Here is a 23,777-nt window from a genome sequence, read left to right as displayed (position 1 = left end):
TTTTTTTTTAACGATGCAAGTGAAGAAAAAAAACAGTTAACTTTTCTAAACACACACACGCACACAAAAGAGTTTTATGTAATGAAGAGTCTTGGCTGTATTGTACACTTTAAGACACAAATTTCTAGTAGACCTTTGGACATTTGTAACTGATGATAATGTGTTGATCACAGTTTATTTTTCCAGGCTAGCAAATGTTCCTATACTTTTAATGTTAAATGTGTTTATATTTATTTAAAATGAAACAAGTGCCCAGAAAAAAAAAAGATGACCATGGTTTGTTCTTCTCCTCCTTAGTTTTTTGATTGCGTCTGTCTGTCTTCTTATCTCTGAATCTAGATAAGCCTAATAGCTTGAGTCTGACAGACGAAATGGGCACATGGATGTAGCTGCTGTTTCCAGTTCTTATGCAGAAAGCTGGGTGGTAATGTGAAAATAAAACTCTGCACGTGGCCATCTGGTATGGGGAGCGTAGGTGTTTGCTTTGTGATTCAGTGGCGCTCCGGACAGACCAGAGGGGAAAGCCCAGGAAGTTTGTGATGGACTTGACCCTCGGGTAAGGAAATGATGTTCCATACTTGGTAGCGCAAAACTAAAAGAGGACTGTGAGGCCAGGAGAGAAGCACCTGCCAGTCCTGCTAGAAGCGAGATGTGTTTTAGATACTTATACTGATTATACTGAAAAGAAAAACATATCAGAGTGAGACAGCATTTTGGCAGTGCTTCTCAGTTTCATGCAAATTGCCCTTCTGGCCCATTTCTTGAAGTGCAGTTTCTCATGCTACAATTTATAGCCGGGTACAGAACTTGTGTACTTAATACATGGGGGGACGGTGTTAGTTATTAACGGTACGTGTGTGTATAAATTGCCACACCGTTCCCTTTTAAATATGCACAAACAGGAATGATCTTTTCCCCGTTCATCCTTACTTTGGTTTTTAAAGATAAAAAGCAATATATATGTATACCCGGCACAGTTGACACAGAGGAAAGATGTACTTTGTAGGAAACGCATAGCGTGAGACGTTTTCCCGAGTTATGGATCTGGTTCACATCAAGATCCTGGACTCTAGGCTATGAAAAGCTTATGCTTCAGTAAAACCTGTCCAGTGGTCTTCATAGGTTCCCTTCTTGGGGTTCACTTCCGTTGACCAGGCGGCAGCATGGGACTCACTGAGCAGCAAGCACATGACAGGAAGTCAAGTGACATCAGAGTCGCATGACAGGAAGGGGAAGAGCCAGGGTCGTCACCTCGCTGGAGAGGAGGACTGTTCTGTGCTGCAAGCCTGCATGGAACGTTACATGGCCAACTAGTGAGGGGGGTCTCTGAATCTTCCTGTGCTAGGAAGAATTTTCTCCGCTGCAGACTCTTGACCGCGCCTTTCATTCCTGCTGGTCCTCTCAATGTGTAAGGAAGGAGAAACAGGCAAGAAGCATGATGTCTCAGGCAGGTAGCAGGTCCTTTTGAAGGCAGCTAAAAACGTCTCCTAGAGGAGAATGCAACCCAGCAGGCGGGGTTCAGGCTCCACGACCCACCAGAAGTTCCCAACACATGGCTTGTCTTTAAGACATCACAAAACATCTCGTTTTCAGAATGACCCTGAGAAAAGTCATGGGTTGCGCGGTCCTGCAGCAACCTCACTGCCAAGCGGTGATAAATCCATGATAGCAAGAAGCAATCACAGGCTCATCAAGTAGCCAACAGGTTTTATGGAGCACGGCAGCTCCATAATAGGGATGGTTCTGAAAAAGTTGAAATCGTTAAAGGTAGTTGGAGTGTAAATGTACCCCTTTCAGGGACGGTGGTAGCAACTTCCATCTAGGCTGATGGTACAAACTGAAGCGAAGGACTGAAAAGCTACTACATCAAATCCTGCAGGAGGCTCGGGAAAGGAACGCGCATCATTCTAGGACCTTCTCTAATCACCTACTGACAGTATTCCATAGATCAAATCCATGTGACAGATTCTCATTTCCATTAGAAAACAAATGCAATCATAGATGTTTCACTCTTGTGAGAACATCTAAAACACGTAAGAGTAGCTAATAGCATAAACTATGCATGAAGAGCAGGGGCCCGAGAAGGACGTACATAACTGAGGAAGAAAAGTCCAACTGACGGCCATCAGATTAAAAGTCACAGCAATCCTAACTGCTGTATTTTACCTGGCTTTTGGGGATCAAATGAGCAGGGATTGTAAAATGGGACAGTTCCAAAGCTTGAATCTGAAGTGGAAAACCTCTTGGGCTACTGACTTTAAAGATTAAAATTTCTTCTTTTTCTGTGTTGGTGACACTGGGGAAAATGAGCATCAAAATTGTGGTGTTTTCTTTCCTATTTGTACTGTACTTTAAAAATAATAGTAACTGAAGCATCCATTTGAGAAAATTGCTGAAGAGCAATAACAAATACTTAGAGCACTTGAAATAGGGTAAAACCAATGTGTCTATGTGGAACGTAGTAGAAATCCCTCACTTATTTATACATTGAATCTTAAAACACACACACACACACACACACACACACACACACACAAAGCAGGGAATGTTGTTTCTTCACCACAGATTAAATTTACTCTTATCTCTTTAGAGATAATATTTACAGTAGTCATTGTTTACTGACTGCGACCTTTGCACGTTAGTTATTTGACAGTGATGTCTCATATCCAATTATTCCACAATTGGCTGGAAGTACTTATGGGTTGTGTATTTTCTTGAAAACTGCAGTCGTACTTACTTGGAACTGTGGGACAACCTCTAAAAACACATGCTTAGGACTCTGCATGCCGTTCTTCCTCCGGAAAAATAAATAATGCTGCAAAGAAGGCCCTCGCAATAGATGTATCACTTCAATACTGTACAACCTACAACAATTAAAATGAGATACTTGCAATCAACTTCAGTGGGAGGTGGACTGCGCTCTAAAATGTTCTCTTATCCAACCAGCAATACTGTTTTGTAGCAGATAAAGCACTGTTTCTAAATTATAGTAAAGACCAGGTTTGGTTGGTAAATCTTTCAGTTTACTGGACGCTAAGCGGTCTTGTTCATTGAAAGCCAGTAGCTTTCAAATAACTGTCTTTTAGGACTGAAAAGCATGTGTTCATAAGGCACGTGTTCCCTTTTACACTCTTCTTCCTGCCTTGGCAACTGGTATTTAATTCTTGTGGGAATCTTCAATTGCAGGGTGATAACGTGTGGAACTTAACTGTTTGTTGGTTTCTGTTGTTTCCACTGTAAGATGAAATAGCTCAGGGGATTTCTATTTATCACTACTAAAAGGGCACCGCATAATGTCTGGTACTGCCTGCAGCAAACATCTGCTGTATTGAACTATGAATTATAACCAATACGTAAAAATTCAGTTTTTTCCCTTGGTCTCTTCTGGTTTAGCAACTTGATAACATATCTGGGTTTCATTGTGTAAGAAACTTTTAGAGTGCCTTTTATATTTGTGTATGCTGGGTTTGTATTGTATGTCTTTCTTTCTTTTGAGTGATACTGAAGCAATATAATACCTGTACATTTTCATTTCAAACCTTTATTTGAATGTGTGTGTTTTTTAAAAAAAAAACATTCTACTTGTATTAACATGAAAATCAATACGTTAAATTTGTATAGGAATTGGACATACGTTTTTCGCAGTGCTGGAAACACTTTCTTATTACACAAAGCAAACTTTAGGTCGTTGTTATTGGGAAGGGTGTTTTAAAATGGTGACAATCTTGAGTGTGGGTTTGTTATGCAGTGATATACATATTAAAAAGCCAATATCTAATGTTTTTTTGTAGTATTGTCTTCATATTTTATGCTTTTAGCATGTGCAATATATCTTTACAAACCATGGTGATATGAATCTGGTGCCAGTGTTACATTTTGTATGAAATGTTTGTAATAAACTATATGAAATATTGTTGACTGGTTTCAGTGGGTTTGTTGCTAACTTTTTAATGTAAACTGAAGTTTAACGACCTAACATAGAAGTTAAATTACATGGTTGAACAAAATGGGAATGAGAGATTAATGTGGGCCCAGCCTGAGTTTGTTTGAGCACAAGTATCTTTTGCAACTACTGAATGCTGTGTTAATTGTAATGGAGTATCCCAGCTGCAAATGAATATGGAAATGCATTCAGATGGATATTTTTACAAATAAAGGATACAAGTATTGTGGCAAAACTGGAGTCCCTTTGTTTCAGTAGTTCTGAATATTTTCAGGTTTCTATATGCTTATGCACATCCTAAAATACATAAAAAACAAAACTGCTACATGTCTATGCATTTTAACAGTACAAACACAAGGAACATGTTTACTGAATATACAACATTTTAGTTAAAATTATTCAGCAAATGCATGGCTTTCTCATGATCTGATCAACATTCTAGGCATGGAGTAGTGGGGGGAGTAATTTGTATTTATAGACCATTTTGCATTGTATATATTGCTGTATTTTTGTAGTGGCCGCTGAGGAAGGCTTTTTTGTTAAGCCGAAACAGAAAGACAACCGGGCTTCTGTTTAAATGAAGAACTGACCTTCTTACCTCTTGAATGACAAGACGTTCTATACAGCTAAAAGGACTGCAAAAAATGGACATTGCACCTATGTTCTGTAGTTTAATTTTGTGTTCTTTGGTATATACAGTTCAGTTTGTAAACCAAGTTCACTGTATATAGTGTATATGATAGTTTGAATAACACTATTACAAGTATTTAATTTTGAATTATTCATTGTTTTTGCAACACGTTGCTGGTTTGGGTTTGCTCAAGTAACTATACAGCACGCTAACGTTTGTTTGCTACACCTTACAATTCTGGCAGTAATTTTTTAAAAAAATCATATTAAGTTAAAAGCTAACATTAAAGACATCATATAACATAAATACAAACCCAGGTCCTTCATTCGTAAACATAAATATTCAGATTAACTTCCAACTTCAAAGACATAGTTAATTAAAACCAGCTTTGATCAATGTGCGTCATCTGCCTAATTTGTTGAGGAGCATTCAACTTCTTAATTTTCATTGTGTTCCATACCTTCAATAACTATTTGTGCTTATCCAGGAAGTACTGTGTTTCCCATTATGTTGCATAGGGTTGCCAGGTCCCTCTTCGCCATCGGCGGGAGGTTTTTGGGGCAAAGCCTGAGGAGGGCTGGGTTTGGAGAGGGGAGGGACTTCAATGCCATAGAGTCTAACTGCCAAAACAGTAATTTTCTCCAGGTGAACTGATCTTTATCAGTTGGAGATCAGCTGTAATAGCGGGAGATCTCTAGCTACCACCTGGAGGATGCTAACCCTAACCTTGCAAGCACTACCTTTACCACTGTTGGCATCTTTAATATGATTTCTCTGTATGGGTTTTGCATAAAATCTGTAAAAAGGAAAACTTCCGGGCTCAGTATCGCAAATATTGACTGTTACCCTTTGGACCATTTTCCAATCCATTTATTTATTTAAAACATTTTTATGCCTCCTTTCTAACCAATTACATTCCACAAGGTGGCGAACATTTTTAAAAAAAATTAAAACAATTAAGTAAAAAGGTAAAGGTCCCCTGTGCAAGCATCGGGTCATTCCTGACCCATGGGGTGACGTCACATCCCAACGTTTACTAAGCAGACTTTTGTTTTATGGGGTGGTTTGCCAGTGCCTTCCCCAGTCATCTTCCCTCTACCCACAGCAAGCTGGGTACTCATTTTACCGACTTCGGAAGGATGGAAGGCTGAGTCAACCTTGAGCCAGCTACCTGAAACCAACTTCTGTCGGGATCGAACTCAGGTCATGAGCAGAGCTTGGACTGCAGTACTGCAGCTTACCACTCTGCGCCACGGGGCTCTTCAAAACAATTAAAATACAGTTTAAATATATAATTCAATTAAAACACATAAACGTAGCATTTCCAACCTACCACATTGCCACTGCATGTAGGGTTGCCAGGTCCCTCTTTGCCTCCAGTGGGAAGTTTTGGGGGTGGAGCCTGAGGAGGGTGGGGTTTGGGGAAGGGAGGGACTTCAATGCCGTAGAGTTTAATTGCCAAAATGGCCATTTTCTCCAGGGGAACTGATCTCTATCAGCTGGAGATCTCCAGCTAGTACCTGGAAGTTGGCAACCCTAACTGCATGTGGGGGGAAAAATGCATTTTCCCAGAGCAAAACCAATATTCACTGCTTGGTTTACAACTAATTTTGGAGAGCTCTGTGGTGATCAGTGCTGCGGATTTATAGTTTTTAAATAATTTACTCTTAATTGCATGTTGACTGAGAACAGCAACTTGACTGTAGATAAAAATTCTACTTTTTAAAACTTAGCTCATAACTGAGTACCTTATAGCATTTATTATTATATACTTTACACTTACTGTATTCCAGATCAATCAGATGATACATCTTTCCTTTCTTTCTTGGAACTGGGCTTGAAAGACTTCCAAGGCTTGGAGACGGTCCCTGCTATTTGTTTCCAGACAGACTTCTGGATCGGCCGTCCCTCGCCTGTTCTTGTACCAGTTTCCAATGAGCTGGTTTTATTTTCATTTTAATGAACTGCACATTGCTTCAGGCCAGTTTTAATAGCCAAGTTACTGTCAACTTAAAGACAAAATGAAAGTACCTGTAAGTACAACACGTCTTCTCTCTCTAGCTCTCAGCTGTAGAAACTCTGGTTTTGCAGAAGGATTGGGGATAGGGTTGCCAACCTCCAGGTGGTAGCCGGAGACCTCCTGCTATTACAACTGATCTCCAGGTGAAAGAGATCAGTTCCCCTGGAGAAAATTGCTGCTTTGACAATTGGACTATGGCACTGAAGTCCCTGCCCTCTCCAAACCCCACCCTCCTCAGAATCCACTCTCAAAATCTCCAGGTATTTCCCAACCCGGAGATGGCAACCCTAATTGGGGAGGGGAGTGTCCTTACTGTTCTAGAAGTTGCTGAAGAGCCAGGGTGGTGGTAGTGGTTCGACTGCCCTGCCAGGATCCGGGTGACACAAATCCCCATTCTATAGGGTTGCCAGTTTTGGGTTGGAAATACCTGGAGATTTTAGGGGTGGGGTCTGAGGAGGGCGGAGTTTGGGGAGGGGTTTGTTGGAGGAAGAGTGAAATAAAAATGCATTAAATATTTTTAGGGGGAACTAGGGTTGCCAACCTCCAGGTGGTCAAAAAGCAATAACAGCACAAAGGCTCACACTTATACAATGCTATATATTCTATATACTATACACATAAAATACAATACAGCTACAAATTTATACAAACAGATACATTCCGTGTAACGAACAAATCTCCGTGTGTGTGTGTAACAACACTATTATCAAAAGTCCATCCAATCCGCTGAAAAGCTTGATAATCTGACTGATTGCACAAAATATGGAAGTGATAATGCAGGTCTTCAAGAAATATTCTCATTGACCTTCTTCTTCCAGCTTAATGGCTTAATAATAAGTGAAGTGCCCTGGTTGTCTTATAGAGTTCAATGAAGACAACTAGGAGGAGGTTAAAAAGAGCAACAGTTCTTTATTTAGCTAAACAGAGACCCTGGGGTGAAATAACCCACAAATAAGATGCAGAGTTACTCACCCGAGAAACAAAGGAAGCTTACCATCATTTATGCATTCGCATGGGGTAGGCCCATGGCTGCTGACAAGCAGATTGATACACAAAAACACCAGTGCACATTAAGGGTCTACTCCACTCTAATTAGCATAGCAATAGATCTTGGCCGAAGGCTGTCTCTCTAGCAAGTTCTAGGTCTTGTGATCTTAGTAACTAGAAAACACATTCCTAAGGATGAAGGTAATTCAGAGCTCTCTACTGCTGAAAGGCCGTACCAAGCACAGAGAGCATGATTTGTTGGTTCATGGCTCCCGGATGCCAACTTCCCCAAAGCTTCCATGTGTGTGCAAATGAGTACATAGTATTTTATACCAGCCCTTATATCTGGGCATTACATAAGAAAGGTACAATTCCAGGGGAGCGTGTCCACTGGTATGGATTCAACGTTTTCGCTGTCCGAGGGCTCAGCTTCATCAGCCTCAATTATCACAACATTAAACACCACCACAGAGGGTTTCGGCCCAAAAGAGCGTCTTCGCAAGTGGGAGCCTTCGTGCTGTTATTGCTTTTTGACAGCATTCATTGCAGCCATAGATAACCTCCAGGTGCTAGCTGGACATCTCCTGCCATTACAACCGATCTCCAGCCGATAGAGGTCAGTTCCCCTGGAGAAAATGGCCGCTCTGGCCATTGGACTCTATGGCACTGAAGTCCCCTCCCCTCTCCAAACCCCACCCTCAGGCTCCGCCCCCAAAATCTCCAGGTATTTCCCAACCCGGAGCTGTCAAACCTTGGGGGGACAGTTCCAAGCCCGGGAAGGGTTGCCAACCCCCAGGTGTGTGTGTATATGTACACACACACACATATATGTACACACACACATATATATGTACACACACGTATATGTACACACACGTATATGTACACACACATATGTACACACACATATATATGTACACACACGTATATGTACACACACACGTATATGTACACACCCATGTACACACACACATATGTACACACACACATATATGTACACACACATATATATGTACACACACGTATATGTACACACACACACGTATATGTACACACCCATGTACACACACATATATGTACACACACATATATGTACACACACATATGTATGTACACACACACACATGTACACACACATATATATGTACACACACACATATATATGTACACACATGTATATGTACACACACGTATATGTACACACCCATGTACACACACATATATGTACACACACATATATATGTACACACACGTATATGTACACACACGTATATGTACACACACATATGTACACACACATATATATGTACACACACGTATATGTACACACACACGTATATGTACACACCCATGTACACACACACATATGTACACACACACACATATGTACACACACATATATATGTACACACGCGTATATGTACACACACACACGTATATGTACACACCCATGTACACACACATATATGTACACACACATATATGTACACACATATGTATGTACACACACACACATGTACACACACATATATATGTACACACACACATATATATGTACACACATGTATATGTACACACACGTATATGTACACACCCATGTACACACACATATATGTACACACACATATATGTACACACACATATGTACACACACATATGTACACACACACATATATGTATGTACACACACACACATATATGTACACACATATGTACACACACATATATATGTACACACACACACATATATATATATGTACGCACACACATACACACACGTACATATCACTTAAGACTCTTACATCCTGTTTCGTTTTTTCTAATTAACAATTACGTAATTAAAAAAAAAAAAGGTTTCCCCTCCCGTAAAAATCCAGAGATTGATTAAATCGGGATGGACCTTTGCCTTCCGGGAGAGCGCCCGCCCCCGCCTGGAGGTTGGCAACCCCTCCCTCAAAGGGCTTTCTCCCCCCCCGCCTCCCCTCCTGCCCGACGCGCCTGCGCGCCACCCCGACCTCCCCAAGATGGCGCCGCCGCCGCCCGCCGCCGCCCCCTCCCAAGATGGCGGCCCCGGGCGCCTGGCAACGGCGCCTGGCGCCTCCCCCAGGGCCCGCCAGGCCCCTCCCCGGGCCCGCCTCGCCTCGGTGTGGCGCTGGGCCGCCGCCGGGAGGGGCCGGAGTGGCGGGTGCGCGGGCCGGGCTGGCCGGGCGATGGGGCCGGGCTCCGGGGCGGCGGCGGCGGCCTTGTGCGGGGCGCTGGCGGCGCTGGCGGCGCTGGGCCTGCGCGACGTCCTCTTCCTCTACGAGGAGAACCGCTGCAGCATGACCTACATGTTCGAGCACCCCGAGTACCTGGTGAGCGGGAGAGTGGGCGGGGGGGGGGCTCCGTCCAGCGGGGCCGGCGCAGGGGAGGCCCTGCAGGCGGGCCATACCCAAGGCCGGTTCCTCTCCTGGGTCCTCTGCTTCTCTCTACGGGTCAAGGAGCACAGGGGCATGTGTGTGCGCGCGCGCGTTAAGGAGCGTGCAGAGATGTGTGGGTTAAGGAACACACACGTGTGTGTATACACACACACACACACGTCTATATGTATATATGCGTGTGTGCACCTTAACACATGCATATGCACCTACACACACACACACACGCACACACCTGTTAAGCGGCATATACATGTGTCGATGTGCACGTGCATATATATGAGCCCATTAAGGAGCACAAATGCATATATATATATATACACACACACACACACACACACACACACACACACACGCATTTGTGCTCCTTAACGCACATACATGAACACATGAAGCTGCCTTCTACTGAACCAGACCCCTCTTGGTCCACCCAAGTCAGTCTTGTCTGCTCAGACCGGCAGCGGCTCTCCAGGGCCTCAGGCACAAAAGGGCCTTTCACATCACCTACTTGCCTGGTATATGCACTTGTGCACCTTGACACACATATATGCACCTTAACGCAAGTGTGTGTGTATCTATCTAATCTGTGGCGCTCAGCCCTCTAGATTACCTTGTTTTGACCTCCGTATATATGTGTCAAGGTGCACAAATGCATATATAGGTGTGCTTTAAGGAGCACCTCAGCAGAGTTTCCTTCTCAATTCCCCGCACCCCACCCCACCCCGGCGAAATCTGGCAGGGGCTGGGCACGGGAGAGGGGCAGCAGCTGTGCTGGCCGGAGCATCCGCACAGGAGAGGGGTCTGGGGGCTCTGTCCAAACTTATTGCAGAGTGGTTTTCCACCTTGACACATATATATGCACCTTAACACACATATATAACACTAATATATATACATATATATATGAGTGTGTGTATATGTATATCTGTGTGTGTGTGTGTGTATGTATATATATACACACACACACACATACATGGAGCTTAGCCCTCTGTATTACCTTGTTTTAAACTCCAGGAAACTTTTTTTTCTGGTTCTCTCTGCTGCAACACACAACTCCTAAAGCAGGCTTGCTTGGGAGTAAAAGACTTGTGGCGTCCTAGACTGATGGATATGTGGTAGATTCTTGCCTGCTGTTAACTCTGGTAGCCCGTTTGTTTTGGTAAGCTCAGACTGGACTAGGATCCCAGGACTGCTGTAGGGATTCCTCTTTGGAAGTCACGATTTAAGAGTAGACCCCATTGAAATCAAAGGGCTTTATTCCAGTGTATATCAGTGGGTCCTGCAAATCCTATATTGAACGGGGAAGTCTGCCTCTTCATCCAGAATTTAGTTTGTAACAAGATTCAGCCTTTGTAGCAATATTCAGCCTTGCTGCAAACTAAATCTGTTATAGACTACTGTTGCAAGGAAAAACTGAAGAAAAAAAATGCTTTTGATGGGCTCTCCCCTCCCTCCCTCCTATAAGAGAAAAATCACGATGGGTAGTTGTGTTAGTCTGTCAGTAACAAAACTGTGTCCCCTGAGAAGCATGATGCCTGGCAGGGGAAATAATGCTGTCTTTTCTCTTACAGCAGTAGAAAAGAGCAAGAGTCTGGTAGCACCTTAAAGACTAGCAAAATTTCTGGCAGGGTATGAGGTTTCGTGAGCCCCAGCTCACTTCAGATCATACCTTGCCAGAAATTTTGCTAGTCTTTAAGGGGCTCCTGCACTCTTTTCTATTACATTATTGGCAGAAAATAGTGAAGATTTGAAACGTCTACTGCTGAAAGTTAAAAGAGAAAGTGCCAAAGCAGGACTACAGCTGAACATCAAGAAAACAAAAGTAATGGCTACAGGAGAATTATACAACTTTAAGGTTGACAATGAGGAAATTGAAATTGTTCAAGACTTTCTATTTCTTGGCTCCACCATCAACCAAAAGGGAGACTGCAGCCAAGAAATCAGAAGGAGATTGAGACTGGGAAGGGCAGCCATGAAGGAGCTAGAAAAGATTCTGAAGTGTAAGGATGTGTCACTGGCCACCAAGACTAGATTAATTCATGCCATCGTATTCCCTATTACTATGTATGGGTGTGAAAGCTGGACAGTGAAGAAAGCTGATAGGAAGAAAATAGATTCCTTTGAAAATGGTGTTGGAGGAGAGTGTTATGGGTACCGTGGACTGCCAAAAAACAAAACAAATCAGTGGGTTATAGATCAAATCAAGCCTGAGCTGACCCTAGAAGCTAAAATGCCTAAACTGAGGCTATCGTATTTTGGTCACATTATGAGAAGACAAGAGTCACTGGAAAAGACAGTCATGCTAGGAAAAGTTGAGGGCAGCAGGAAAAGAGGAAGACCCAACAAGAGATGGATGGGCTCAGTAAAGGAAGCCACAGCCCTCAATTTGCAAGACCTGAGCAAGGCTGTCAAAGATAGGATATTTTGGAGGACTTTCATTCATAGGGTCACCATGAGTCGGAAGCGACTTGACAGCACTTAACACACACACACAAGAGAAAAGACAGCATTATTTCCCCTGCCAGGGATCATGCTTATCAGGGGACACATTTTTCTAGACTGGCACCTTTTCTTTTGAGAAATTAAACACCACCGTTGCTGATTGGTATCTTTCTCATTTTAATTTAAGCCATGTTAAGCAGTTTTTAATGTTATGAGCCCTGAAGATATCTCTTCGCCTGCATACCAGCACGACTTTCCCTTTCCCTAAAAAAGCATGCTGCCTAACCTCTTTTCTTTTTCTGCCACCAGTGAGTTCTTAAATAGCCTGTTCCTATCACTCAGACGTTTCTGGGAGAACACATCAAAGATGATCAGATGCAATCTTTCCAGACCTTCGGGCTCTCCTTTTAATTCCAAACCATGCTAGTGGAACCACTTTTTAATATTTATTTGTACTGTCTTATACTTTTTACCTTTGCTAATTGCCTGTCCATTTAGAAATTTATATGCTGCCTCTTCAGACACCTGCTTGAGGCCGCTCACAGAGCAAAAACAGTACAGTAAAAATGATAATGCAAGAGTTACCAATACTTTAAAAATCTATAAAAGCAAAGTATTGGCATCAAACACGGTTCACCGGCTTAAAACTGTATTCATAAAATGCCTGCCGTTCTAGAAGTAGACTGTAAAAATTTTCAAAGATGGAATCCCTTGGCTAAAAGTCTGGATAAAAAGGAATGGATTGGCCTGATGCTTAAGGGAAAGTAAGGTGCCCGGTGGACTTCAAGGGGGAGGGGGTTCCAAAAGTAAGGTGCCACCACTGGAAAAGCCCTGTCTCTGGTTACCACCTCCCTCTGCAGGGCTTGGAAGAAGATCTTAATTAGTGAGCTGGACTGTACGGGGGGAGGCAGCCCTTCAAATACCCTGGTCCCGAGCCATTTAGGGCCTTATCTGCCCTCTCTTTTATTTCTGTTCTCTTTTTTCCTCTCAAGGTAAAAAAAAAAGAGGTTGTCACCCCAGTGTGACCTGTTGTGGACATGCTCCACTTGAGGAGTGGGACCTACTTTAAAAAGACCAGTACCATTGGGGGCAGGACTTCTGAGCTTGTAGTAGAGGCTGAGTACTTTGATGGTGATGGAAAAGTGCCATCAAGCTGCACCAGGGTTTTCAAGGCAAGGGATGCACAGAGGTGGTTTTGCCATTGCCTGCCTCTGCACAGTGACCCTCGACTTCCTTGGTGGTCTTCTGTCTCAGTACTGACCATGGCTGACCCTGCTAAGCTGCCAAGACCTGATGGGATCAGGCTAGCCCGGGCCATCCAGATCAAGGCAAGAGACACACAGAGGTGGTTTGTCATTGCCTGCCTCTGAAGAGTGACCCTGGACTTCCTTGGTAGTCTCCCATCTGAGTACTAACCATGGCTGACCTTTCTGAGCTTCCAAGATCTGAAGAGATCAGGCTAGCCTGGGCCATCCAGGTCAAGGCAAGAGACTGACAGAGGTGGTTTCCCATTGCCTGCCTCTGCTCAGCGACCCTGGATTTCTTTGGTGGCCTTCCATCCAAGTAGTAACTAACCAATAACCAACTTCATCCTCGTAAACTGCTGCCAGCATTCAAGACGTTCTGGGAAAAGGCACCCACACACTCTCCCACACCCGACTCTGGTTGTAATTTGGGTGATGAAATCTGCTTTATCCTCCAGCTCTTCAGTGCATTAATAGCTAGGTTTCGCATGCAACATGTGTGGGTGTACCGACTATAAATACCATTGTCTTTGCGGCAAGTTGAAGGGGAGAAAAAGGGGAGATGGTTATCTGATAATTAAAGTGCATTGATTTGTTTCTTCTAAAAAAAATTAACCGTGCTTCTAAAAACTAAAGAGCAAGTTCCCTGAGATAAAAGATGCCAAGATGTTTTAGTAGATAAAGAGTTAGTGTCTGTGCTACAGGAGTTTTATTGAATACAGAGGGGGGGATTATATACCATGTAGATTGGAACTGCCCTGATCACCTGGATAGCCTGATCTCGTCAGATTTTGGGAACTAAACAAGGTCAGCTCTGGTTAGTGTTCAGATGGGAGACTGCCAATCAGGGTGGATTTGATTTAAATCAAGTCGGTTTAAATCATGATTTAAATCACAATTTAAATCACTAGTCAGTAAGACTAGATTTAAATCATGGTTTTCTACATAAAGACTTGTGGAGTATTCTGCTCAAAAGGTTTCACTTGTCATTTTTACTGCTTGCCCCTCCCTTCTCATACTTAGCTCCTTGTGCACATGAATTCCACTCCAAACAATCTTATATTCATTGAACTTCTTGAAACGTAGCAGTTAAGAGTTAACAGGTTGATTCTGTGTACATAGATGTGCAAAAGAACGGTGGGATTAAGGCCTTTTTCTCAGCTCTGTAGGTTTATTTTATAACATTTTTGCAGTGAAGAAGAGGCATGTTATCTCTGCAGACACAAATTTACAGTTTTGAGAACTGCAAAACCAAGCCTCTGTGATTATATTTTCTAGATAGAAAAATTGCCCTAAATAATCTTACATTGTGAATGGATTAATGGAATTCATTTACCAAAAAATTTAAACATTGGAAGAAATATACAGCCTCATGAAGCTTAATTAAAAACTAATCCTTATTACATGTTGAATAACATTTGAACTATAATGTATCTAGAAAACTATAGATGTTTCCTCAAAAAGCATTTTATTTTAAAAAATCAGATTTAAATTTAAAAATTCAATTTTTAAATAAAATCAATTATTTTTACACATCCTGCTGCTAAGGCAAGCACATGATTGCTCAGCAGAGGAAGAAGAGTTGGTTTTTATATGCCGACTTTCTCTACCATTTATGGAAGGATCAGACTGGCTTACAATCACCTTCCTTTCCCCTCCCCACAACAGACACCTTTGAGGTAGGTGGGGCTGAGAGAGCTGTAACTCGCCCAGAGTCACCCAGCTGGCTTCATGTGTAGGAGCAGGGAAACAAATCCAGTTTACCAGATTAGCCTCTGCTGCTCATGTGGAGGAGTGGGGAATCAAACCCGGTTCTCCAGATTAGAGTCCACCGCTCTTATCCACTACGCCACGCTGGCTCTCCAGGCAATGGCAAACCACCTTTGTTCATCTGTTGACTTGAAAACCTTATGAGGTTGCCGTAAGTTGCCTGCGGCTTAATAGCACTTTCCACCACTACCATATTGGAACCAGTTAGGAAAACAGTTATATTGAACTAATGAACTTTTATTTCAACATTGTAACTTTTGAGACTCCTCTTATGAATGTTGATACTTCATTTCTGAAATGAGGGGCGTGGGAACTCAGCTGTGGTGAGAGGGAGAGGCTGTTGCTTCTAAGCGGGAAGGGACACTCTGTGCATGCTCTTCAACACTCTTTCATAATTTATTTTGTGTGCTCCTTGGGCCGAGTCATGGCACTGAAGTGTTTCTTCGATTCAGTCCCTGCTCACTTTTAGCATCTTAACTACTTGTTATCTCTTCCATCGTGGGCTGCCAGGAGTCTGGAGGATTCTGCAAAAATCTACTATGTGATTGGTTCCCTTCCCCCCCCCCCCGGTTATTTCTGAAATAAGTGCTGAAAACTAGAGTGGCGATAACACCAGCTATGTGGTAGCTCCTGTAGATGTTGCTTGAATCTAATGTCTTGCACAGTCCTGGGGTCAATCTTCCAGAAGAACCGGCTGATAATAACTAGTGATACACCTGCGTTAGCTAAACCATCTTTGTAAATCTGGTTAGACCGGAGTGGGTTGTCAAAGGTTTTCAGTAGCCTCAACTTAGCTGATGGGCAGCCCATTCCTAAAGGGGGGGTAGATTCGTGGTAGCCGGGAGCGACGGAGCCGTGTACACTCCTCAGAGGCTTCCTGGCTGCTGCAGAGGGGGAATAGGGTTTTTAAAAAAGGAAAACTGGGGGAAATGCACAATAGCACAAAGCGAGGTTGTGCCACCAAAAAAGGTGGCACAGCCCCGTCGCCGCTCAAGGGGGCATTCCCGGGGTGAACGGGGTTAGGAAACTGCCCAAAGGCAGCTCTGCCCCCGGGGACGCCTCCCCCATGCCGGCGTGGCTATTCTGTTCTGGAATTTAGTTCCTGGCATGGCTGCACCAATGGCCGGGGCTAGGTGAGCTCCATGGCTCCTGGACGCCAGCGCGTTTGGCCTCGTGCTGGCACAGGGTCATGCCGGCTCCTAAGGAGATTACACACACACACACACACCGGATTGCAGCCAAAGCATACAGGATCCCAAAGAATTTAATGAGCTCCTGTTTAGTATCTTTCTTAATACACCTTTCTTGTAGGCAGAGCCAGAAAAAAGTTTCATTCTCATGTTACAAATGTTGTTTATTGTGTACCTAGGTAGAAATTGTTGGTATCAAAGAATGTAGCAGATCCCTTGGTTGGATTTTTAAAAAAGCATCCAAGCTAGCTTTCCTGGCTAACTAGGAATAGATTTTGTCTTAATCCCTCAATAAAGGTTTAAAAAAAGAAAAGAAAAAAAATGTTATCAGGCTAGGTTGTCAATTTTGATTGGACAGTTATGTGAGGAAAATAGATTATTAAATAGAAATGCTTGTGGCTAAACCCCTTGCTGCTCAACTTTCCCATCAGGAATGCACTAATCTGGTTATATCTAAACTGAATTATGCAGTCATGAACACATGAAGCTGCCTTCTGTTGTATCAGACCCTGGGTCCATCAAAGTCAGTATTGTCTACTTAGACCGGCAACGGCTCTCCAGGGTATCAGGCAGAGGTCTTTCACATCACCTACCTGCCTGGTCCCTTTAACTGGAGATGCCGGGGATTGAACCTGGGACCTTCTGCATGCCAAGCAGATGCTCTACCACTGAGCAACAACCCTTCCCCAATGTTGCTTTCTGGAGCTCAAGTCCTGGTTCACATAGCTGGTGCCAGTTGCGATTAACTTGGACACCTATGACAACATGTGTGTGTGCATGCGCTGCAAAGTCACAGCTGACTTATGACGACCCAGTAGGAGACATTCAGAGGTGGTTTGCCATTGCCTGCCTCTACGCAGCCACCTTGGCATTCCTTGGAGTTCTCCCATCCAAATTCTAACTAGGGCCCTGCTTAGCTTCTGAGATCTGATAAGATCTGGCTAGCCTGGGGCTATCCAGGTCAGGGATGACAACGCAGTTGTCCACAAAAAGTAAAAGATTATTTTGAAATCCAGCCCTATTGGTTTGAAGAAGACGAGACACAAAGCCCTTAGCCAGTGATGAAAAGACTGTAAAGACTTAATTACTTGAGGGATTAGTACAATAAGCAAAACCATTTAAGCAATTATCCTCTTTAGATAACATTCAAGTACTGCTGTGAGAGCAAAACACTTCTCAAACAGCCTCGGTTTTGACAGTGACTAGTCATTTTCCATTTGAATATTAACGCTGGGTAGTCGAACTGCTAGTACTCAACAAGAGAGCAGGGGTTACTGCATTATGTATTCCTAGCGATGTATTAAGAGTTTGAAAATGTTATAAAAAATACTGTTTGCACTTTGCTTGGCCCCTTTAGCTGTGAAGACGTCTTCCAACCATTTTTTAGCCATGGCATCCAAAAACCCTTTTAAAGCGATGTTTTTTATAACATTTTCAAACTCTTAATACATTGCTGGGAATACATAATGCGGTAACCCCCAGCCATTCCTTAAAATACTACTGTTAAAGTAAATTTTGTCATAGGGAAACCTCACTTGCCTTGGGAGTATTACGTAATAGTGATACGAGATTTCTTAGCATTAACAATGAATTAATTATTCATGTAGGGACTTTAAAAGTGCCTCGCATGTTGGGAATCCGTACCACCTACCTCTAAGAAAGGCCAGTATTCTCTCCTTGTGAAAGTCAGGGGCTGGGGAGCGGGAAGGTTTTTGTCTTTTGGGGGGTTTGTTTATTCTCAAGAGCAGTGATTCTAAGGCTGTGGGATTGGCTCAGATGGGGGTATGTGCAAGCCTTGAAGAGGGGTCTTGAGAGATGCTGTCTGTCTTCCCCACTGCTGTGAACGCCCTCTGGTAGCTGCACCTCAAAAATCCACATAAGATTTGTGGAACCCCCTGTACCAACTTACACTATCATCTCCATGTGGCTTGGAAACAAGGGGATTCAGGAGGAGACGCTGTTTCGTCCGTCCAGTTTTTGGCGGCTTCAGGAGGAAGTCAAAGAGATTCGGCGCTGTGCTTCTTCAGATGCCAGTGTTGGATTACTATCGTGGTGCACAGGTTCTTGAGTGGAATGGCAGGCTTTGTCCACATGATTGAATGCAAGCAACTCTGCACATTCATTTGTAATGCAGATGGTTGGGGGGAATCCCAAAAGATAGCAAAAATGGAGGGCGGGCTGAATTCAAGATTTGGAAAAACTCTACCAGTACGTTGCACTGCATCAACTCTTTCTACTTTACAGCTTCTGACAAGTTTATTTTGTTGGAAAACAACAAGGAATGGATAATTCAACTACTATCATTCATCTGCTTTTCATCTTAATTCCACACGTACCTGCATACATATTTTGACCGGTAATAAAAGAAACAATTTGTGCTGCAAATCTAGCATATGTACAAAAAATCACAGCAACTATGCCCAAAAGCTATTAAAGAATAATACTCATATACATTAAAGGAGTGTATGTATTAAATTGAAAAATAAAAAAATCACCTGGTACAATATCATAGTATGAGCAGAAATATCTTCAAATACAGTAACAGTCTGAAGGCTCCCAGCGTTGAATATAAAGGTTTGTATTTTTATTGTATTTGAAGATATTTGTGCTTATACTTTGATGTTGTACCAGGTCATTTTCTTATTTTTCAGTTTAATACATATACTTCTATAATGTATATGAGTATTATTCTTTAATAGCTTTTGGGCATAGTTGCTGTGATTTTTTGTACATGTTTTGACCAACATACCTTAGTTATTGCCAATAGTATCCTGAGAGTCAGGGTAGGGGATCCCATTAAAAAATAACGTAAAAGACAAAAATATGAAATGACGAAACTGATAAGCCGCTGTGGCTCATTGGAATCTAGCAGAAGGATGGAAGGTGGTAAACCTCTGGCCAGTTTCTGATAGACCATCTAATTGTGAGATTCTTACCCAGAAATCTGAGTTAGGTGAGCCCTAAAGCATTTGTGGTGTTATACTACACTGTGTACTTGGGGTTGCTCAGCATTGTTTAATCATATCTTAACTGTCAAGAGTTCCTGAGTATGCAGTCTTCTAGTTAAATTTTTTTTAGAAAATGTAGACCGTGTAAGACTACACCCAGCCTGTCCCTGATCTAATTAGCCTACGTTTTCTCTTACAAAGCAATCTGTGCTGCCCCAGAGGCAGCTTATTTGAATGCTGACTTGTTCTCATACATATACACATGTACATATAAATGTGCCCTGACCTGGATGGCCCAGGCTAGCCTGATCTCATCAGATCTCAGAAGCTAAGCAGGGCCAACCCTGTTTAGTACTTGGATGGGAGACTGCCAAGGCAGCACAGGGTTGCTATGCAGAGGCAGGCAATGAACACACATGAAGCTGCCTTCTACTGAATCAGACCCTTGGTCCATCAAAGTCAGTATTGTCTACTCAGACCAGCAGCGACTCTCCGGTGTCTCAGGCAGAGGTCTTTCACATCATCTACTTGCCTAGTCCCTTTAACTGGAGATGCTGGAGATTGAACCTGGGACCTTCTGCATGCCAAGCACTGATGCTCTACCATTGAGCTACAGCCCTTCCCCAAATGTAAAACCACCTCTACTCCTCTCTTGCCTTGAAAACCCTATGGAGTTGTCGTTAACTGGCTGAAATTTGGGGGTAAAAAATACATATATAAATCTACATCAGTCATCTCTCTGCATCTTTCTCTCATATATTAAAAAAATAACACATATTTAATTGGAACCCTGCCACTCTGTATTAGCTGTGTATGTGCTGATGTTACTGTGGTATTGGTTGTAATGAGTAAGAGCTGTTGAGAGGATTTAAAGTGAAGATAAGGGCTGTTACCACACTAGGTATTCCCAGCGATGTATTAAGAGTTTGAAACTGTTATAAAAAATACTGTTCGCACTTTCTATGTATTCCCACTGATGTATTAAGAGTTTGAAACTGTTATAAAAAATACTGTTTGCACTTTCTATGTATTCCCACTGATGTATTAAGAGTTTGAAACTGTTATAAAAAATACTGTTCGCACTTTGTTTGGCCCCTTTAGCTGTGAAGATGTCTTCCAACCATTTTTTAGCTGTGGCATCCAAAAACCTTTTTAAAGCTATGTTTTTTATAACATTTCCAAACTCTTGAAACATCGCTGGGAATACCTAGTGCGGTAACAGCCAAGGTCTCCTTCCTTTTCCAGAGCATCAAAGAGAGGTTAGCCGGGAACCCACATACACAGACAACGAGGCGTTTACATGGCATGCGTGTAAGGTTTTGACCTTAGGGCAGAGAGGGAGGAGAGTTGTTAAAAGACAGAGATCAAGATTTTATATTTCCATGTTGCTACTTCATCAGTTTCCACCTGCACTCTTTTGGACAGAGAAACTTCATAAAAGTTTCACAAATGTCCGCAGTTTGCTCCTCTGCCTGTGGCTTCACAGCTGATTTCAAACATTTATTTATGGAAGGTTCTAAAAAAAACAGTTAGCTGTAATCTGTCAAGATTATAGAGACAGAGGAATGAGAGAAATTCCTAAGGAATATTATGTGATTAAACTTAAACTGAAGCCAGAAATTAAAAGTCGTAACAATAGAGATATGAGAGAAAGATGGGATAAGCTATTCTATGCTGCCAGACAAAATGATTCACACCTCTTTGGGGAGGTTATTCGTGAGAGATATGCAGCATTGTACTCGGTGTCAAATTACCATATTACAACCCTAGCGTGGGAACAACCCTTGGCTGCTTTATTTTCAATTTCTATGCAAGAAGTTAGGTCTGCTACAGCTGCAAGAAACTTACCAGAATGGCCTCTAGTCTCAACCTCTCATATAGAGAAATTAATTACAAAGCTAAAAATTTACAAAGTGCATAGAGGTGATGATATACCTGATACATTGTTTTTTTTTTTTAAAGAGAGGTGGATTCTCTTACTTGCCCATTTATTCACCTTCAGGAATAATGCCGGTAGCTTGGAGAAAATATATTGTCATTCCCATCTACAAAAGAGGTCTCAAGGAAAATCCCAGTAATTATAGGCCCACAAGTCTATATGATAACCATTTTCAAGTACTTGAAGGGCTGTCATATAGAGGAGGGTGCCGAGTTGTTTTCTGTTGCTCTAGAAGGTCGGACCAGAACCAATGGGTTGAAATTAAATCAAAAGAGACATTAGGAAAAAATTTCTAATAGTTAGAGCAGTTCCTCAGTGGAACAGGCTACTTCGGAAAGTGGTGAGCTCTCCTTCCCTGGAGGTTTGTAAGCAGAGGCTAGATGGCCATCTGTCAGCAATGCTGATTCTATGGCCTTAGGCAGATGATGAGAGGGAGGGAGCCTTGGCCATTATCTGGGCATGGAGTAAGGGGTCACTGGGTGTGTGGAGGGATAGGTAGTTGTGAAATTCCTGGATTGTGCAGGGGTTGGACTAGATGACCCTGGTGGTGTCTTCCAACTCTTTGATTCTATGGTTCTGTAGTCAATTAAAGGGAAGATTTATGCATCTACTGGGACTTCTATCAGACAGAGCTGAATATCTATAATAAACCAAGAGCAATCAGGGTTCAGAAAGGATAGCTATATCCTAAGCTTTCTTGTATATAAATATGTTAAAGGCCATGGAAGTGTTCTACATGTGACCTTTATTGATTTCTAGCTTCAATCAACAAGATGTCATGTGAGAAAATAGGTCTAAACTCCTAAGGTATAATATAGATCTCAGACTTTTATTTTTAATCTGGTCACTTTAACGTAACACAACACATGTACATTATAATCAGTTTGGTCATCTTACTTCAGATATACCAGTGTGTAAAAGTGTTTGACAGGGTTGTATGTTGTCTCTAGAGTTGCCAGAGCCCTCTTCGCCACCGGCGGGAGGTTTTTGGGGCGGAGCCTAAGGAGGGTGGGGTTCAGGGAGGGACTTAAATGCCATAGATTCCAATTGCCAAAGCGGCCATTTTCTCCAGGGGATCTCTTATCAGCTGGAGATCAGTTGTAATAGCGTGAGATCTCCAGCTAGTACCTGGAGGTTGGCAACCCTAGTTGGCTCCCTTGTTTTTTAACTTGTATTTAAACGATGAAACAAATATTTTTCAGGCAGAGAGTGGAGGTGCTCCTAAACTGAGCAATGAAAGAATTTCTACATTAAAATGTGCAGATGATATGAATTATTTCATTAACAAAGGTGGGATTAAAAAGAACGTGGGCATTATTTAGATAGTGGTTTGAAAATGGAATGTCTATAAATATTGATAAAACCAAAATCATTTCTTTTGGAACTGTCTCTCAGCCACTAAATAGCTGAGTGATAAGAGAATATAAAGTTGAACAAGTTCAGTCGTATAAATACCTGGGGGTAATTTTTGATGACAAATTATGTTGGAAAATGCATATTGACTCTATCCTAGTTCAGACCAAAAGGGAGATTGGAGCAACCTTAAAAATAATTATGATTGGAGCTCAGAATATTCCAGCGGGGCTCCAACTATTTACCACTAAGATTACTAACCAGCTTCTATATGTAGCTCCGGTTTGGATACAAGCGGCTACTCCTTCTATCGAACTTATTCAATTCAGGTTCCTGAGAACAATTCTTATGGTACCTAGGTGTGCACCCTCTATGGCTATTAGATTTGAAGCTGTTCTTACATCGCTTGTAAATTTGGCCTGGCTAGCAGCTTTTAGAATTTGAATTTAGTTCACCAGCAATCAGAACAATTTTCTTCACAGTCTGATGGCTAGGCCAACTTGGCTCAACCCAACAGATGAGAAATTGACCACTTTGGGTCTCTCCCCTCCCTTTTTAAAATCCATGGGTTTAAGTGAAGCTAGTTTAGCAATTAATGACCATATAAAGGAAATCGATTCCCGAGTTTAGTAATTAATGACCATATAAAGAAAATCGATTTCCGAGAAACATTGGTTAAAGCCTTCGGTGTATGCTCTCCTCTACTATTTAACTTAGCTCCAATGATCTCGCATCAATATGCATGCTGCCTATGTATATTAACAGTTCCAAGATATCGCCATACTCTTTGTGCCCACATGAATGTATAGAGCTGGAATTGTACTCACGGCATGGTACTGAGTGCTTATCTTCAAAAGTCTGTGAAGGTCATGCTCTTGGATTAAAGTAGTTAG

At 42.3% G+C, this 23,777-nt stretch overlaps 1 protein-coding gene across 1 annotated transcript in view; it reads left to right on the top strand.

The window, feature by feature from the left end:
- Nucleotides 1-9,836: 9,836 nt before the first annotated feature.
- The window catches only part of PGAP1 (post-GPI attachment to proteins inositol deacylase 1), a 49,246-nt gene continuing 35,305 nt past the window's right edge, over nucleotides 9,837-23,777 (top strand). The window contains exon 1 of the mRNA XM_056861360.1: nucleotides 9,837-9,935. Within this exon, the coding sequence (XP_056717338.1) occupies nucleotides 9,903-9,935 (33 nt within the window). The 5' untranslated portion in view covers nucleotides 9,837-9,902. The remainder of the gene's footprint in view (nucleotides 9,936-23,777) is intronic.

The sequence above is a fragment of the Euleptes europaea genome, chromosome 15 (genome assembly GCF_029931775.1).
Source record: "Euleptes europaea isolate rEulEur1 chromosome 15, rEulEur1.hap1, whole genome shotgun sequence".
In the NCBI taxonomy this organism is placed as follows: domain Eukaryota; kingdom Metazoa; phylum Chordata; class Lepidosauria; order Squamata; family Sphaerodactylidae; genus Euleptes; species Euleptes europaea.
This window is presented reverse-complemented; position numbering and strand designations above follow the sequence as displayed.